The sequence below is a fragment of the Furipterus horrens genome, unplaced genomic scaffold, assembly GCF_987537825.1.
Source record: "Furipterus horrens unplaced genomic scaffold, mFurHor1.1.pri manual_scaffold_7, whole genome shotgun sequence".
NCBI lineage: Eukaryota > Metazoa > Chordata > Mammalia > Chiroptera > Furipteridae > Furipterus > Furipterus horrens.
The window spans coordinates 5,321,258-5,340,901 of NW_028327177.1; the positions used below are offsets into that span (position 1 = coordinate 5,321,258).

The following is a 19,644-nucleotide window of genomic DNA, read 5'->3' on the forward strand; positions in this document are numbered from 1 at the left end:
AAGGCAGCTCCTCTGCAAGCCGAGGAGAGAGGCCTTAGGAGAAACCAGCCTTGCTGACAACTTGATCTTGGACTGCTGGCTTCTGGGACTGTGAGAAAATAAATTTCCATGGTTGAAGCCACCCAGTCTATGGCAGATTTTGTTTTGTTTTTTTGGCACCACGAGTAAACAAACATGTTGAAATTGGCACTTTATAATCAGAAGGTATCATCATAGTCACGATGGGTATGTATGTCGTGTATCATGTGGACTGGGTTGTGATGTAAGATGTCACTGTCACCGTAGGTGGCACAACACCAGACTCGATACCTCATAGTATCATAGTAATAAAAAGTATTATAATTGATATGTTACTATTCATGGCATATCAGTTATATGTATTAAGTGCCCAGGGTGTACGGTACCAGTTAACATCCCCTCAAGGTCATTATTCTTCTTCCTGTTTTCCAGGTGAGGCTGAGACTAGTTATTTGAACTATCTGGGATCGAACGCTGAGCATTTTTTCAGGGACAGGATTGCTGCCCAGAGCAGACTCTCTCGGGAGCCTGAGTGTTCCCTCCTCGGCATCATTGTGCAGCTACCCATAATCCTCTGTCCAGTTACTTAGCACCCAGGCACCAGCTTGCCTTCTGCAAAGAATCAGTGGTGGAAATTAGGGAGACCTTGGCCATATGGCTCTGTGCATGGTGATTCACTCAGGGTACAATGGGTTTTTCATGATCTCAGGAAGAGCGCTTCTCCCATGGGCAGAGGGCTTTCCTTCCTGTCTCCAGGGTAAACGGAGCATTGGGATGCCCATGGTGGCAGGTGATGAAGACAAAGGTCTAGTCCATCAGGACTAGAAGGCGGTGAGAAAATGACCCGGCACTCTGTGTCTTAAGACACCCTGAATAATGTCTTTGCAGTTTGCTTTCAGCCCCCTTGCACAGACAGGCTCCGGCCAGATGCCCTTGAATGCCGGTCCAAGGGCTTGTTAGCGGGAAGCGGCGGTGGGTAATTGGAACATGTAAATGGCCCAGGCAAACAGGCTGCATTAACAATCAAGGCCCCAAGGAGAAGGAGCATAATTTGATGGAAAGAAAAGGAACAGTCTTCCCAGGGAGCCAATTACTGTAGCCAGAGGGGGGACCGCTCAGTTTAGAGGGGACCCGGTCAGGCTGGAGGGAGCCTGGGACATTAGGTGGGTTTTTTATGCCTCCAAATTGCCATACGACCCGTGACCCAGCCCTTCTCTTTCCAGATCCCAGTTCTTGGGGACTCTCCTTCCTGAAGACTTTTGCAGCCACCCCCCCCCCCTTTTCTCGAGGACCTGCTGGACCTCAACAGCTGCCTGCTGGACTCCACCAATAGTCTGGTAACTGCTCTCACTGAATGCAAGCGTCCCACTCCCAGCCGCCCCTCCACTCAGGCAGCAGAAAGCCCTTCCCGAAACCACCTGGGGGTGCATCAGTCTACGCTTAGAGCACCTTGGGATCAGCCCCCAAGTTCGTAAGCCTGGTACGCGGGCAAGCCTGCCCCACGTGACCCCGGCTGCATTCACACTTGCCTCTGGCCTTCTGAACCGCTTACCCCAAAACTCCGCCCTCTGCCTTGACGCTGAGCCATTGTCCCTGCAGGAACTTCCACGGGGCACAGCATGCGCAGCAAATACTATGACTTTAGCGATGAAAAAGCCACGGACTACCGAGTTAGATAACCTGAGTTTGAGTCCTGAGGCCGTCCTATCGTAGCCATGAAACCCTGAACAGGGCACTTTACCTCTCTCAGGGCCGATTCATCATGGTTCACACAGAGAGCAACGGCCGCAATGCCTAGGCCATAACTTCGTTGCTGGGATGAAATCTATAAATATACAGCACCGAGCCCAGGCCACGCATACAGTAAGCACTCAATAAACGTAAGTAATGGTGATGATGAGTGAGCATCTCTGATGAGCCAGGTCACTGAAATGCAGTGACAGGACAGAGGAATACACTGCTTTGCGTTGTTTATCTCATGTTTTCAAGTAAATATGGAATTAATCACTCAATTTTATTTTTTTTCCTCCTGTTTCCCACAGAGAGAGAGAGAGAGAGAGAGAGAGAGAGAGCACGTAAGTGCATGAAGCAGGCAATCAGCAATGCTCCCGGAAAAGCTGAATGAATGAATTCATTATATGGATGAATTGAATATTTTACCTAATATAATCACTTAAAAGAAAATAACAAGAACGACATTAAGAAACACACAGAATAGATTTAAAGGTTAACGTAAGAACTGCAGTTGTAAGGCAGGGAGGAGAAACGCCCCTTCCAACGGAGAACGTCTCAGCGACGTCCTTCAGTTGCCGCCATCTGGGGCGAAGCGGGGCGCCCTTGGGCGGGAGCTCATCCCCTCCCCGTCACCCTGGTTTGAGCTGCCTTTGAGTGACGTAGTACATGTGCACAGGACCTCGCAGGCTGCAGAACTCTACCTCGGTACGGGCCTCTGCGTGGCGCTCAGACCCGGGCTGCGGCGGTGAGGGTAGGAGACATGATCACATTCCACAGGCGAGGAACCTGAGGCTGGGTATGAGTCTAGCAAACTGCCGGAGGTCACTCGCTTCAAGTCCCAGAGCCAGGACTAGAATTTGGGTCGGGGTCTAACTTCCACACTTGAAAGTGCCCTCATCCTCTCGTTGACATTTTGCATCTCTCTCCTTGTTCCCTCCCAGGAAGGCTTCTCACCTGCAGGGGTGAGGTTTCATCTGCCCTAAGGTGGAGTGAGATGAGGCCCCATCTTGTATCGAGGTGATGCGTCTATTCTGGTGAGGACTCGCCACCACTCCCCCAGCCAGGATTGGAAGGTCCAATGTAATCAACCTGTCACCAGGTGACCGCTGAACCCCGCCCCTGTGCCCCCCACCCCCGGGAAGGCGCAACCCTGGGGGCTCACCTTCGGTCCCGCTGTTTGCAGGTCAGGTGTGCTGCAGGAGCTGTACCTTGCCCCCAGCCTGGCCCTTGTGAATACCCTGTCACAGAACTGTCTTGGTACCGTGCCCAGTTGGTACCTGAGGCTCTCAGGGCGTTTCAACCTCAAAGCAGCCTCCTTCCAATGGGATGGATATCGGACGTTTGCTTTCTACTACCTGGAGTCTGTGCTGTAGAGTTGTGACTCCACAGTCCCCCGAATGGCAGTCCTGATTTTCCCTGACATTTCCAAGCCCCCTGTCTGAACAGCTCTCTATCGGATTCTAAAACCATTGAAGCAAACCAGTTTCCCAACACCCTCACAGTTTCCCTGTCATCAGATTTAATTGAATCAGGGCTGTGAATTTGTTATTGACTTTACCTTACCCTCTGTGAGAGGCATGAAAGTAGCCCCTGCACTTGATCTTAAAACATTAACATTTGACAGTCTGTAGCTCTCACCAGAATAGGAGCCTCTTCGTGTGCCCCGGGGGTCAAAACGGCCGTTCTGCAAACCTGAACTTCTGCTTAATTGCCCAGTAATGAATTCTCCTGTCTTCTTTCCGTGTGGCCCTTGACTAGGCTTTCACGCATATCTACCGAGGCTTTCTAGGTTCTGTCAAAATGTTTTTGTCACCACGTTACTTAAGTTGCAATGAGTATTAAACATTCCTAAGAATACAGACTTTTCATAACGACACAAGACAAAAACAAAAACCTCATGCGCACACAGAAAGCGAAGGCTTCCTTGGGCGCCGGGCATCGGGCTGGGGGTTTTACACTCTGCATTCACTTCTTCATCACTCATTCAGGCTGTAGGTAAGTCCTGACCGCTTACTACGTAGTGGGCATTCTTCGAGGCTTTGGGGGCAGGCTGCGGAGTCCCGGCTCCTTTTTAGTGAGAAATTAGGAGACAAGTAAACAAAATGCGAACACGATAAATATAATGAATACGTAAACCAGGGCTGGACTGAGGAGGAAGGACAACTTTAGAAAAGGTGCTCCAACAAACAGGAAGGGCAGAATTGCTCCTGGGCTGGGACAGTAACATGTATGTATTGGTGTGTTGGGGGTGGAGGCGCGCTTTCGGGTACCCAGCTTCCATTGGGAGATTCTTTTTTTAAGAGGGGGAGGGAGGAAAAAAGAGAGAAATACATCAGTGTGTGAGAGATACATCAATCCGTTCCCTCGCGCATGCCCCCAACCAGGGACCTGGCCCCACAACCCAGGCATGTGCTCTGTCTGGGAATCAAACCAGTGACCTTTCAGTTCACAGGCCAGCGCTCAATCAATCCCCTGAGCCACACCAGCCAGGGCCCTTGGGAGCTTTTCAAACCCAGGTGGTTCCCCTTCTCTGGGCCTGTGCTCCCTCCTGGAGTTCGAGCTGCTTTATCACGCTCCAGCTCACTGCTGAGCCTCATTCATAAACATCGGTGGGGTCCTACTGGGCTCGGAGCACTGTGCTATTGGATGTAAACCTCACAAAAGCCACCCAGCAGCCCACGGACTGAGGAATAACCTTTCTCCATTGGGTTGTTATGATTCTTATTTTATCAAGTTCTGAACAACCTATTCTGTTGCATCAAGCAATTTATGTTGGGGCTGGTATAAAACGGTCCTAATGATTTCAGCCTTGCGGTCCAGTTTAACTCCCTTCTCGAACGCCCCCCTTCTTGGTTCTGAAATTGCTGAGGTTCTCCACTCTGACAGGCCTTCACAGGGTCCTCCTCTGGCACCGCTCCCCACCCCATACGCTCTCACTTCCTTCTCTCCTCCCCTCCCCCATCCCTTCTTCCTTCCCCATCCCTTCTCCCTGCTCCTAGCTCCCCGCTCCTTCCCTTCTTTCTCTCACCCTCCTTGGCCAACTCCTCCAGGCAAATCCAGAGCTGGCATTCCAAGGCAGGCCTTCCAATCTCTTTTATATACTCGAGATAGAATCTTGGCATGGCCTTGCTCACAGCCCCTCCCCCACCCAAGCCAGCAGACAGAAGGGGAGACAGTGGGAAGGAAAGGAGGTACCTGTACGGCAGGCCTGGAGGGTTTCTCTAACTCACCTTCCTGGCGATGGCCGGATGGAGGGGGAGTTAGGTTCCATGTGCAGGACCCTCACTGTTCTCTGCCTGTGGTTTGTCGCTTACCTGGGGCCCCACCTTCCTCCGCTCTCAGCTGTTCCATGAGCTCAAAACACACCCCCCTCATCTGCGCACCTCCCACCCTGCCACCAGGAAGGCTCTTCTGGACGTTTGCATCCTTGATCCAGCTTATCATTTAGGCCTCACCTCCAAATGCACCTGCGCAGTGAGGCCGCTTAGGACAGGCCAAGGTAAAGAAGCTGCCCCCTGCCAGCACAACAGCCTAGCCTGTTTCCTCCCAGCATTTACCAATATTGGCAATCACTGGGGTTATGGCAGTTTTTCCATCACCATCTTCCAGCTCCCACGGGAATGCAAACTATATGAGCGCAGGGACCTCCGGTGGCCTGGTCTGGGAAAACTACCCCTCTCAGTAGGTAGAAGCTCGCTTTACTGGGCTTAGTAACGGATTCTGTGAATGAGACCAGAAACTCAGGCAAGACAGGGAACGATTGGCCTAGAGCACAAGTGAGGAGCCAAGCAGGAAACTAGGATTCGAATTCCGTGCCCTTCCTACCTCCCCAGCCCTCTGTCCCGCTGGGCTGGCGAAGGGGCTGCTATTCAAGGGCCCAGGCAGGTGCGCGCCGCACTCTCCGCCAGAGCCGTGAGCCAAAGGGAACTGGAGCCACGTTGCTACCACGCAGCGGGGGCTTCGCGGGACTCTCGGCTGCGGCCACACCAGCAGCACCTTGGATTTCACTTACGAAGCCCAGAAACCAGGTTGGGAGGTGACCATAAACGTAAAGCTGCAGTGGCCAGGGGAAGGCTGAGAGGGAGACCCCCACCTCCACTCCCCGCCCGGGGAAAGCCCGACGCCCACCGGAGCGCGGGGAACGCCGCGAAGGGGCGGGAGGAGCGGCCCAGGCTATACCCCGCCGGCGGGGCGCGCAGAGGCGGGGGCCGCGGGGAGGGCGGGGCGCCGGGGGGGCGGGACAACGCGGCCCCACCCCACGAGGGAGGGAGCGGGGCTGTGTGAGCTCGGTCCGCGGCGCTCGCTCGCTCGCAGGCGGCTGCTGGTGCGGGGCTGAGGCTGGAGCCGGCGGGAGGGGTGCGCTGGGAGCGCGGAGGAGGGAGGCGGCGGCGGCGGCGCGTGTGGCTGCGGGCGGGCGGACTGGAGGGCGGCTGGCAGCGGGCTTGTAAATAAACTGCGATGCTGTCTCGGGCTCGCCGGCCTGGGTGCCGCCGCCGCGGTCGCCCGGGAGCGCCGGGGCCAGGCTCCAGCCGCCGCGCGCCCTAGCGCCTCCGCGCCAGCGTCGCTCAGCCTCGCCCGCTCCCGGCAGTCCCCAGCCCGCGACCCCCGGGGTCCCGCAGCCGACCCGCGCGGGATGTGACCCCCTTTCCCCCCGCCCGGCCTCCCCTGCCCCCCGGGGGCCCGCCTTTGCCTGCTTTTGGGGCGGTGGGTGGGGAGGGGCGCGCGGATCATGGCATTAGAGTTCCCGGGCTTGCAGCCGCCGCCGCCGCCTCGTCCACGCACCCCGAGCGCCCCTTCTTCCCGGAGCAGCAGCGGAGAAGGCGAAGCGGCCGACGGGGGCGAGGCAGATGGGGCTCAAGGCGCGGAGGGCGGCGGGGGCGGCAGGCGGCGGCGACGGCGACGGGGGCGACGGAGGCGGCGGGGCCGCTAACCCGGCGGGAGGGGACGCAGCAGCGGCCGGCGACGAGGAGCAGAAAGTGGGGCTGGCGCCCGGGGAGGTGGAGCAAGTCACCTTGGCGCTTGGGGCCGGAGCTGACAAAGACGGGACCCTGCTGCTGGAGGGCGGCGGCCGAGACGAGGGGCTGCGGAGGGCCCCGCAGGGCATCGGGCTCCTGGCCAAGACCCCTCTGAGCCGCCCGGTGAAGAGGAACAACGCCAAGTACCGACGCATCCAAACTTTGATCTACGATGCCCTGGAGAGACCGCGGGGCTGGGCGCTGCTCTACCACGCGCTTGTGTGAGTACCTGGCATTCGGGGCGCCCCTTGACGGCGGCGCAGCTTGGGGTTCGGGGTGGAGGCTGGAGCTGCGGAGGGCTCTGGGGCTTTAAATCGAGTTGGAGACTAGCCTGCCCTCGGTACGTGTGTCTCTGCTGGGTAGGTATGTGAGCCTGTGAACCACTCTGGGTGTTGGACCCCAAGGCTTAACAGGTCCAAGCATGGTTCCTCCGACAGTTTGGGGATTGAATCGGCCTGTTTAAGAGCGTGCGGGTGCGCATTTGTGGCACCTTTTCCGGATGCTGCTCTCAAATCTGAAAAGCAGTAGGTGATTTACCAATTAACGTGGAGGTTGAACTGGATAGAGCGAAGCCTCCCTTGCGCGCCGTGTTTCTGCTTTGGGGCGGGTCCCTTCTCTCGGGATTGCAACTGAGTTTGGATGATACCTCCTGGAGTTGGGGTGGGAGTTGCCCACAGCGGTGTGTGTGCGGGTGCGCGCCTGCGTGTGTGCGTGTGTATTGCTGGTTTGACAGGATCCCGAAAAGGACTCCAGAAAAGATCCTGGTGTTGCTCCAACTGGGGACTTAGATTGGTTAAAATGCACGTCTTTGGGTTCTTTTTAGGGAAGTTAATAAGAGAGGTAGAGAGAGTGTGTACCTCAGGCTAATCTTAAGCCTAGACTGAGAGGCTGGGGCATAACAGTGCCTGGAGGTGAGAGCCCTGGGGGCTTATTTTGGCGAAAACATCCCTATGACGTCGCCCTGAGGTCCTCTCAGCCTCAGCTGCGCCTTTTCTCTTGCTTTGACTGGGCAGAATCACGGGGGCTGTGAAGGGGCCGGGGCTGGAGCTTTGCCTCCAGGCATCCCTCCCCTAGAAAAAGTCTCCTTGCTAGTCAGGGTGTAAACGGGAGGCCAGAGGAAGCTGGAACTCCCCCCACCCCTGCACCTGACCCTCTGGATGGAAAATCCACGTGTACTTGGGGAGAGGGAGGCGATGGTAGTGTTCGTTCCTCAACCAGGAGGGCAGATCGGGGCTGTCGGCTCACCTCTCAGAGCTGGCAAGGCACGTCGTTATCCCTGGCCTCCTGTCTGTGGCTTCGTCGTCCTGATCGCTGCTTCTTAGAGGCTGTACCTTACCCTGGTTTGGGGGGAGAAGTGGCCATGACCTTGACCCCTCGTGCGTTTTGCGTTGGCTATTCCTTTCTGCTCTCCTCCATGACTGATGGGGCCTGAGGGAGTTCGCGAAGCCTTGGAGTTGAACCACCTGCCCATCTTCCTTGGTTGCAACGCTTTTCCAGGTTTGGCCACCAGGTGGGGAAGTCCACGCAGAGCCTCTGAGTGGCAACAGGTTTCTTAGGGAGGTTACTGACACCTGGAGAGGGTGCCTCCCTGGAAACGGAGAATCTGGCAGGAGGGAGAGAGGGGACTTCCAGCCAGGAGCATGGATTTGGGCTGGTCCAGCCTTTGGCGCCCTCATGCATTTGCAGGTGTTAGTGATGGAGAGAAGGGTGAGCAATTGTTGCTTTTCCATTTGCTTTCTTCAGGTGGTAAAAAGGGATGAAAAATACATTCATCCCTCTATCTATAGCTCTGTATTTAGTTAAATTGAACTGAAGTTAATACTGGAGTAGAGATAATCAAAAAGGCACAGAAATTATTTGAGTGCACAAAAACATACACAGAGCCATGTGTTCTTTTGCACATAAATGAGGTTCAGTGCGTATTGGCTGACTTTTGAACCTGGGGCCCCATTGGAGCTTGTGGGCTTAGTTTTTCTTCTCCCACCTTTTCCAGCCAGAACCCCAGGCCTGCCCAGTCTGGGGAAGGGATGGCTAAGATCTCTGATTGCCAGAGTCTCAGGGATCCTTCTCTAGAATTATTACACCACCCAGAAGCACCCAGAGGGAATCCAGGAAAACTTACGACTGTGGAAACAAGAAGAATTGAATATTTAGCCAGGCACCTTTAAATTGTCACTGTGGACCTATGAGGTGGGAATTATTATCTATGTTTTGTAGTTGAGGACAGGAAAACTTTCAGAGATAAAACTGCTTGTCCAAGATCCCGGAACTAACGTTTCTGGAGCTCATATCTGAATGCAATGGGTCAGTTCCATTTCTGAGCCCAGACCCTGGTTCCGACCCTCTGCCAACAAAGGCAGGACTCTTGGTATTGCACTACGTGTCACTGGGTGCCCCTGGTGCCATTGGTAATGCAGGGCTCTTAGAAATGCCCCTGCCTCCCGTTCCCAGCTCCCAGTTGGCAAATGGCTAGAGATGGAATTTAGAATCAAAACAAGGGCTGGAAGAATTAGGGAAGTGTGGTCTGGGCTGGGCTGGTGGTGGGCATGTGGATTCCCAAGAATGAGGACTGGTGCAGGAAAGCCCGTGCTGGGCTGGGTTTGAGCTCCCGGGTTTGCAGTGTGCCTGGGTAGTGGAGGCATTGTGCATCCTTCCTCCAGCTTAGGAGGAAGTCCAATAAAGTGAATAAAACAGAACCTCTCATTGATGATTCAGGATTTTGCAAGGCACTGAAATTTGTGCTTCGAACCATCCATTTATCCTGTTCTGGGCTGTGGCTTACGGTGTAGGGGCCAGGAAATTGGAGTAACGGCAGACTCACAGTCTACTGCATTTTTTTAAATGAACCAGACCCATGAGATGTGATTTTTCTCCCCTCTCTTCTAAAGGTAGAATACAGCAAATATGGAAATCAAAGCTTCCCCCCAACACACACACATCAACAATGCTCTCTTCGGCTTAAATGCTCCTCTCCTACTTTCTCCTGGCTACTCACTTGGCCCAGCTCTGGCGGTACCTTCTCTGGGAGAAGCTTTTCCCTGATCCTCCAGACGGAGCTAGAATTGTGCTCTCTCTGCAGCATCCCCGGCTATAGCATTTGGCACAATGCATTGAATTGATCTGCCTGCTCATCTTCCCCATTGAACTTGAGCTGCTTGAGAGTAGGGACTGTGATGTTCTTTGGGATTATCAGCCCTCAGCAGGCTGCAGGGCCATGGTAATTACTCAGCGAGCATTTACCGAACGGACAGACGGAAGGCGACTCTCAGGTTAAGTCAAACTGTGTGCCGTGTGGCTTTCCTATGATCACAACTACAACAGTACGAAGTCGCCAAGGTCAGCATTGTAGGGCTGTAATGATATGAATGGCTCTCAGAAGTCTCGAAATAGACTTTGGGGAGTGGGAAAGGAGGGAGACCATGCTCAGAGCCCAGCAAGGCTGATCACCACTCTGCTTTTATTGTTCTGTGTCTGAAAGGATTCTGATGTTATGGAAAATGCACTGGACTTGGAGTTCATATCTGGCCTTGAGTCTGTGACTTGGCATGAGCCAAGTTGCGATGACCTACTGACTTAAAGAAAATAGTATATGTGAATGGAATTAGTCCCACACCAGGCACTCAGCATTCATTAGTTGATTTTGAATAGGGGTCTCCTCACATCATGCACATTGTCTGGGGACTTCTCCTTCCTAGCCTGTTTGTGGTGACATGCTGGCTTATTTCGGCACTGTGGCTGGGTGGGCATTGCACAAGCATCCCGCTGCCTTGACTGGCTCTCCATGGCCAACTGGGTGGGATTTATTGCTCATCTCCGGACAGACCAAGGGGAGACAATCACAAGAAATACTGATGGATTGCCTTTTTATTTTGTTACAACCATATGGTTGACGAGGGGTTCCTATCCAAAACATTGCAGGAACTTATACATCTCAATAGCAAGAAAACTACCTGATTTAAACAAAGAGCAAAAGACCCGAATAGGCATTTTTCCAGGAAGACACACAAATGGTCAACAGGTACTTGAAAAGGTGCTCAACATCACTAATCACCAGGGAAATGCAAGTTAAGATCACAGTGAGCTACCACCTCACACCCATTAGAGTGACTCTTATCAAAAAGACAAGAGGTAAGTGTTGGCAAAGGTGTAGAGAAAGAGGAACCCTGGGCAGTGTTGGGATGGTGGTAAATCGGTGCAGCCATTATGGGAAAAGTGTTTGTTGAGCTGAACACACTTTCTTTTTCTTAATAATTAAAAAATGTAATGACAGTTGATATACAATATTATATTAGCTCCAGGTATACGACACAGTGATTAGACTTTATATAGCCTACAAAGTGATCACCTCTGTCAGAAGGGCTGTCTGTCATCAATAAATCCACAAACAAGTGTTGGCAAGGGTGTGGAGAAAAGGGAACCCTTGTGCACTGCTGGTGGGAATATATATTGGCACAGCCACTGTGGAAAGCAGTATGGAGATGCCTCAAAAAGTTAAAAATAGAACTGCCTTATGACCCAGCGATTCCACTTCTAGGTATTTATCTGAAGAAATCCAAAACTGATTCCAAAAAAATATATGCACCTCTGTGTTCATTGCAGCATTATTTACATTAAGCAAGACAGGGAAGGAACCTAAGTGCCCATCAGTCGTTGATTGAATAAAGAAGTGATGCATATATACGATGAACATACTGCATTATATTCATGGACCATGTCTCAAGCTTCCTCTCTGTCTTGGGCTTTGTCCAGGTAATGACAAATATGTAGTAAAAAGGTACATTCACTTGAAGGCCATGAATGCTGAGTCAAGTGGCGAGCCGTGTGCGAGGCCACTGAGGGAGATAAAGTGTCATTCTTTTCCCACAGAGACAGACCTGACACAGCTAAATTGAACCGGTTGAGCTAGTGCTGTGTTAAGGAAAATGACCTGGAGATGACAAAAGACTAAAGTCAATATCGAGGTTCAGGCCACCTCTAGTTCTGCAGGTGACATAGGATGCGCATCGGTCCCATCCAAACTGTTCCCATGGAAGCGATAAAGGTGTTGGTTTGAAACGTTTTCCTGAGAAGACAAATTGGGTGATAACCCAGGAACAAGATGGCTTCTTGCACACAGTTTATGAATAACAAGAAGGAGTCAATACTTATGCAGTTGGCCCATGGGTCGTCCCGTACACAGGTCCTGCGTGGCTCCATCCTGTGCGCTTCTGTCAGGCTCTCAGGGCTGAGATATGGTTTTCCTCCGCTCCTTTCTAGCCTGAAAAGACACAAAATCATCTGGCCCGGGTAAGAGTGTTACAGTTGAGTTGGGGCATATGATACCAGCATATCAATAATAGCCAAGGTTTCTACACTGCTTCAGAGTTATTATATTTATTTATTATATTCCACCCCCAACCTAGAGCAACATCACCAGGGTTCCTGCTTTGTGTGTGTTAGTAACAATAGCTGTGACAGCAGGTGCCTTAAAAATCACCAAGGCTGGTTTTCCTAAGCCGGTGTTGTGTCTGAGAACAGGCAGCCTGGACATCGAGCTTCTTTGGCACTGACCCCTTTGATGCTTTGTAAACTTGTCACCACGGCTTAAGTCTGCTTCTACCACATGGATGGCTTTTGAGGGGGCAGGGGGAAATGTTACACGCTGTGACTTGAAAATCTGAGCAGGGGAGCACGCGTCTGCGCTAATGGAAAATCACTTAGCTCTGTCGCGGAGTGATCTCCCTGTCCGGCCCTGTCCTGCAATTCCGGCTTTTGCTTTATCTCACCCACATGTATGGGTCACCAACGACGCTTCTTCACTCAGTGACGTCGGTCCAGAAAATGAAACCAACAGGACTTAGTCATCCGCAACTCGAATCAGACTTATCAACAGAGACTTAACAGCACTTTATGGGATTTTGATGGACCCGGTGCTGAAAGTCACTCGGCAGATGACAGAAACTAGAGGCCGTGAGAGCTGGAGGGAGCTCTAGGGAAGAGGGAACCCAGGCCCAGGGCACTGAGGATCAAAGGGAAAATGCAAACTCGTGTCTTCTTCCGAGGCTGGTCCATTCAGCCACGTCGGCGTCCCGTGGTGGCCCTCCGACAGCTCTGCATCAGTGGAGCCTTTTACCCACAGCGTGAGACCTCTGGGTCGCCCTGGCTTAGCTGGGTCTGGATCCAATGGACAGAAAAAGGAGCGAAGCCAGGTGCGGCCGATCAGGCGTCCATCCTCGGGCTCCAGTGGCTGTGCACCTGCTGAAACTCACTGTCCGGATCCCCTTTTCTCTACACCCCTGACCCTCCCCCGCCCGTCCTTTACCAAGGATTGCATAAAACAATCTCTGATCGCCACTGAGCTCAGCATTGAGCTGGCCCATTCAAACCCTTCACGGTAGCGGTAACAAAGGTTTGTATCCATTTGGCTGTTTATCACGTCACCTGTGGGGCAGCACCACCCTCTGTTCCATTTATGGAAACCTGACTCATTGCCATGAATAACAGTAACGGACATGCATAGAGTTACTGGGCTGTGCGCTCTAGAAGGTTCTGCTAAGGTGCGGCTGAGAGACCGGTCACGGGGAAACAGAGCCTCACCTTGGGTGATGTGCTGATGGGGCTCTGCAGTCTTCAACGGTCATGTTACTTGGCAAAGCCTCCGTTCCTCGCCCAGAAAATGGACCTGCTCCTCCCGGCCTGACAGGCGGCTGAAAGGACGACAGGAGGTGACTCATACAAGGGCCCGGCGGGGTGCGAACACTCCGTGTCAGTCTGGTCTCTGGAAGCCCCCTGAGGGTGGAGCTCGGTGTGCGAGGCCTAGTTAACACGAGGGAGCTCAGTCTGGTTTCCGTAATCTCCCCACTCCAGGAGTCTTTTCAGACAATGTTTCTCCTCGTGGTCCCCGCCGTGACACTTTCATGCTACAGAGAGCGGGTGTTTCTCTTTTTGTGCTGTAAGTATCTCTGGGCTTGACATATAAAAGAGTAAGATCCCCCCCATGCCTTCCACCCCCCCTCCCCCAAGAGCTGATTTTGCCCCCTTGGAGCCCAAACTGTTCCCAATCGTGCGTAAGTGCATGGCCAAGGGGGCGACACCAAGGAAAATTGGAGAAATAAGTAAAATTGGGGGAACAGGAAAGTGGACGTGGACTGGAAGGATGCATCACATATGGGGCAGGTCACCAGGAGGGACAGGTGACGCTCAGCCCTCCTGAGGAGCCTGGAAGGGCAGTGGGGAGCCCCACGCATCACTGGGTCAGGGCTGCTGCCCGGGGAGTTCTTCTCAGAGACAAAACATGGGGTGCTGGCCGAAGGTGTTTGTCTGGAAGAGGCCACCTTGGCAGGTGCCAGGGGTGGGTGCTGAGGAGGCGCGGGAAGGCACCCATAGCGCTGCTGCATGTTGTCATGGTCGTCAGTGACGGGAATGTTGTGACTTGGGGTTCACCCACGTTTCTGCATTTTCTCAGTGGTTCTTCAGCACAGGCTTATGGGTCACAGTAATTCTGTAGTGTTTTCTCCCCTCATTAATGTTTCATTTAGGAGAGTCATCGAGGAAAAAAGTCTGAATTACGGGTACTCGTGAATAGGTCGATTCTGTGCTTGGTATCTACTGATAGCTTAGCGTTTTGAACTCTTGTGTGTACCAGGATTGGAGAGTTCTCAAAAGCGCCCTAAAACTTGGCCGTCGTCCGCCTCGTCCTGTGGGGTGAGGAGCTGTATTCTAACTGTAGTTCTGTCGTGTTCACGTATTAGCAATTCTCACCAAATAAAGCAGGAGAGTTATTTTATTTTATTTATTTATATTTTGAGAATTATTTTAAGGAAGCGTGAAGAATTTCAGTCCTGCTGTGCCTTTTGTGATGCTTTCCAACGAGACTCGTACTAATTTATAACGTGAGAAACATTAGCGTTTTCCAAACAAGACCAGGATGAATATTGCAGTTCCTCTTACGCACACAGCTTTGGTTGAGAAAATGGCAGGATCTTGGCTGTGAAGTGTGGGGCCCAGGCTTCCGCCCTGGGCCTTGCTTCCGGTTTCCTGGGGAGTCACTGACATCCCCCTTCAGGATGCTGGAGCATCAGAGGGAATGCTGAGCGGTCCCGAGTCAGGTGGGACCCCCCCCCCCTTCCCAGTGACTGACGCTGGGGGCTCTCTGGGTGGGTGCGGGGTAGCTGGGTCATGAGAAGGTAAAATGGGAGATGTACTGGGAGAGGTCAGGCCTTTTTAAACTGTGGAGTTGCTGTGCAGCCTTGAATAAGAAACCCCCCCTGTCTCTGTGCCTTTCCCTCTTCCCTGAAAAACTCAGGTAGTTTCTCAATGAAGAAGCTCTTTGCATTAGGGATGGGACAAGACCTCACTGCGCAGGAATGCCTTGCATTTTGCAGGGTTTTTGGCATTCTGGGCCCTGCCTGCAGGAGGCCATGAGAACCCATCAGCTGGGATAACCAGAAACCGCCTGGGCTTTTCCAAAGGTTCTGATGGGGGCGGGGCGGGGGCACAGCCCCAGCTGAGACCCACTGGCCACCACGGGCCATCTCTCTGTGGCTGATGCCCCCGCCTCGGTGAGGAATAGAAGTGCAGACCCAGATGCAGGGGCTGGAGGGTTGATGAGACCCGTGGCCTGAGCCTGACTCGCTTTCTGAGCTCACGGTCTGGCTCCGGGAAAATACCCACCTCCATCATTTCAGACGTCGGACACGTGAAAGTTATCCAAACACAAATCACATGCGGTGCACGTGCGCTCGCGCACACACGCACACGCACACACGCCCCCCTCCGTCCCTACGCGCCAGTGTTTGGAACATTAATTAGTGTCACTGCATGAAACAAATTAAGCTGGGGACTTTGTTGCTTCCATCTGGAAAAAAACTAGTGCTGGAAAATGCTGACGTTGGAAACGGCAGAGCAGGGCCCGCGGTCCTGGGGTATTCGTCAACACACGGCTCCTCCCAGGCTGCGGGGCGCTCCAGGCCAGGAGTCTGGGCCCTCGGGCTGGACAGGGACGCGGTTGGTGGATGCAACGGTGGCTGACATTGCAGGCGAGAAAGGTGGGCGGGAGCAGGGGGCCTCTGAAGCCCAGCTGTGGGGTCTCAGGCCAACTACCCATGTCTAGATCTCTGTTTCCTCATCTGTAAAACGGGGTATTCGTGGTACCCGTGCCGTGTGTGGACACGAGGCAGTGGAGGCTCAGAGAGGTTAGGTGACTTGCTGCCGGGCACATAGCTGCATAGAAGCCCGGGTGGGCCTGAGTACAAGCCACACTTCTGCTCCCAGTCCTCTCCCGGACCCTTCTCTCTGAGCTCCCGCCGACCTGGCTCCCCAACTTGTCCTTCCGTGAGCGCTGCCTTGGCGGGGTTTGCCACGAGTATGCCACCCCGGCTGCGGCTGAGTCGCAGGCAAGAGCCACGCCTGGTATATTTTCTTTTCATCGACAGTGCCAGGCCCGACGCTGGGCACGGAGTCCATGTGTCACAGATGCGGCTGACTGACCCCCCTGACCTTGCAGCTCCCGAGCTGAGTTCCAAACAAAGCCGCCATCTGAACACGGGCATCAAAAGCTGCGGTTGGAACACTGAGCGTGGCTGACTTCCACGGGGACTTGGCGGCCGGTGGAGAAGGTCCTTTGCTCTAGTTGGTCTAGGTCAGATCAACTGCCACTTTCTTAACCATCTCAGCAAGTTAGCAGAGTGTAACCAGTCCACCGTGTGTGCTGACCCTGCCCTTAAAGGAGAAAGATCCCACCGCTCCTTCTTCCTCTTCAACCTCCTCCGCGGGTCTTTCCTTGAGGGAGACGGTGCCAGGTCAGCCCCTCCAAGCCCCCTGGTCCTCCGAATTCACATTCATAGCCATTCCTCACATCTCTTCTCATGAAGCCTGTGGCTGGACCTTCTGAGCCTGAAATGGATTGAATTCTGAAGACATTTTCCTGGGGGGCAATGGGTGTTCTCATAATTGAGTGGGAAGAGCGTCGAGGTGGGGGGTCCGGACCCTTAGCAATGACCCCAGTGTGGACTTGGGCGAGTCCTCCACCCATGCTGGTCCTTAATTTTCCTGCTTGTGAACCTTCAAGGCCTCCGCTGGCTCTGACCTTCTATGGCGCTGGCCTTCCCTAACCAGTGGGAACAGGTGTTGACTGTTCATCATTTGCTTCCCGCATTAAGCCCCCATTTCTCTCACTGACCCCATTCCCTGATTCCTTTGGGACCTTGATCACTCTCTATTCCTAACCACACTGTTTGGCCCCAGTTGTAATCGGACGGTCAGCCTACTTCCCCTGGGCAGCGGTGGGTACTGGAAAGAAGACGCCACCAGTCAGAGCCAGTGAGCAGAGAGGGTGAATTGAAGGACTTGAGAGGGAATTCTGAAGGAGGTATTTTCTCCCGTGGGTGGTGTGAGGGTGTGAAATCTTTGCTGGCATGAGTGGGGGTCTGGAGAAGTGGGACAAGGGTGTGGGGGAGGCGAAGGAAGCGACTAATTTGCAGAAGCCCAAATCAAAGGCAAAACCACGTGAGGCCGCGTGGGAACATACCACTCGCCAGCTGGAGGGCAAGCACTGGAGAGGCCAGGAGGCGGTGGGGATGGGGACTTCGGCATGGTTGTGTGGACCACAGTGAACACTGGTGTCTGACTGTGAGGCTGCTGGGTTTCCCAGAAGGGAGCGGCATGACGATCAGATTTGTGTTTTGTAAGGACGGCTTTGCCGCTGGGTGGAGAAGGGATGGGTGCAGAGCTACGGGGCGGTTAGCCGTTCCAAGATGGCACCACACTTCAGAAGGGGGCCATTCCTTCAGCTCCTGCTTTGGTCTAGGAGGTGCACATGGTTCTCTAGCGCATCAACTCTCTGCAGCAGCTCTGCTACTGCATTGCGTTATCCCCACATCGTAGTGGACGGAACACGCTCATGCTCAGAGACGTCCAGTATCTTGCTCAGGGCCACACAGCCAGATGCAGCCAGGAAGAGCCAGCGCCAAAGCCCGAGGTGCCCCCCCCCCCATCCCAGGGGCTGCACTCTTCACTCCCCAACTAGGGGGGCCCTTATTTTCTCTCTCACGCTCTCCTCAGCCCTCGCGGAGACTTCAAGGCCAGCGCTGACATTTGGGTTCAAAATGACTTCCTTTCTGCTCCCAATAAATGTCAGCCCGAATGATGAAAGTGATTCAGCATAAAATAGAATTTGAGGGGGAAAAAAGAGCTGTGTAGAAACATTTGCAAGTGGATTAAAAATATGAGTCCACCAGCTTATGCCAACATACTTGGAAGTTTGGGAGATATTTTTAGACCATGAAATCCAAATGGCACAGATCGTGGGTGGGAAAGATGGAAATGCGAAGATTAGTTTGCTAGCTGTGACCAAAGGTGGCTTTGCTGAGTTTCTCCTTAGCTATAAAATAGCATCCCAGAGGCAGAATTCCCTGGATGCACATTCTTCCTCCTTAAAAAATTTTTTTTTTTAAATTTTCTTCTTCCACATCAGGAGACCCAGGGCTCAGCCACATGCTCTTGGAAGGTCTTGGAAAGACCTACATGCTGTTGGTTTTTGAAGCCTCTCGGCACCTCTGGGGGCTGGTAAAGGCAGTCCCACTGGAACCATGCCAGGGAGCTTGGCTCCTGGGCCCCCAGGGAGACCAAGGGCTGGACTGATGGAGGTACACCTGGAGCCAGGGGCTGGAGGGCCTCCCAGGCATGAGCTGGCACCTGCAGACTCTCCCATGTGGTGGGGACCATGGTCTGAGCGCTACAGACTCTCTCATTTCTTGTTTGTCTCCTTTCCTTTCGGCTTCCATCCTCTGTCCCTGGAGGGGGACGCAGCTTGCTTCTTTGGCTCTCAAGGGAGGGAGTCAGGGCCCACTCCGGATACCCCTTCCCAGCCTGTGTCCTTTGGGGTAAGGATCCCAAGAGAGCATGACAGCTACCGCAAACAGGGAACAGTCACCCACCTGACCCCAAAAGCGCTTTTGAAAACCTTGGACATTAGAAACTGCCCAGTATTGAGCCTTTACATGTCAGGAGGCACTTCCCCACGTGCTCACCTGTGTCAACTCTTCATCCTCCCAGCAGCTGCGTGGGTGGTGCCGCGGAATGGGAATGAAAAAGAGGATTTGCTTTCCCTGTGGGGTCATGGGGACGGCAAAAGAGAGAGCATTTATTTGTAAGGAGCTGAAAGCCGTGTTCAGCCTGTCGCATCTGCTCCGAGGTAACTTCCATCCCTTCAAAAGGTTTTTCAGTTAGTTTTATTTTTATCAAAGGAATATGCATGTCATCCTAGCGCCGCATTGTACCCGCAGGTTTAAATGGAAAAGCCCCAGCCCTGCCCGTCGGGACCACCCCGAGCCCCGACCAGCCGAGGCGACGCCTGTCATTCTGTCTGTTCTTCAGCCTCCTGCTGGGTCTCTCCCGTCTCTAAATCTTGTGCACGTGCTGCTGCCGCCTTGAGATGATGCAATTTTAGGCATTTTTATTGATTTCCTGCTCCTTATTGTTTGTTTGAAAATCTCTTCTCTTCTCCACTACCCGGCTCCCTCTGCGCCCTCGGCCTCAGTCACGGCCCTCCCCTCCGTTCTCCTGCAGCCTCGCCTTCCTCTCCCCTCCCGCCTGCGACCACCCTGTGGTCCTTCCGCCCCCACTGAGAGGCACTTTCTCCCCGCTTTTCTCTCCACGCTCTCCTTTTTCTGTTTTCTTACCATTTCTTGTCCACATCCCTTTTCCAGAAACTTTTAGCAACCCTCTTTTCAGGGGGTATCATTTTTTTTAAAAATTGATTTGAGAGAGAGACAGGAAGGGAGAGAGAGAAAAAAGCAGCAACACTGATTTGTTGTTCCACTTATTTATGCATTCATTGGTCGATTTTGTATGTGCCCAGACCGGGAATCGAACCCACAATCTCGGTGTTGCAGGACAG

The 19,644-nt window shown here is 53.3% G+C and overlaps 1 protein-coding gene across 1 annotated transcript in view; it reads left to right on the top strand.

Annotated features, from left to right (window-relative positions):
• The first annotated feature begins 6,584 nt into the window (after nt 1-6,584).
• KCNQ3 (potassium voltage-gated channel subfamily Q member 3) overlaps nt 6,585-19,644 on the top strand; it is a 191,048-nt gene continuing 177,988 nt past the window's right edge. Inside the window, exon 1 of the mRNA XM_090283350.1 lies at nt 6,585-6,988. Within this exon, the coding sequence (XP_090139476.1) occupies nt 6,600-6,988 (389 nt within the window). The 5' untranslated portion in view covers nt 6,585-6,599. The remainder of the gene's footprint in view (nt 6,989-19,644) is intronic.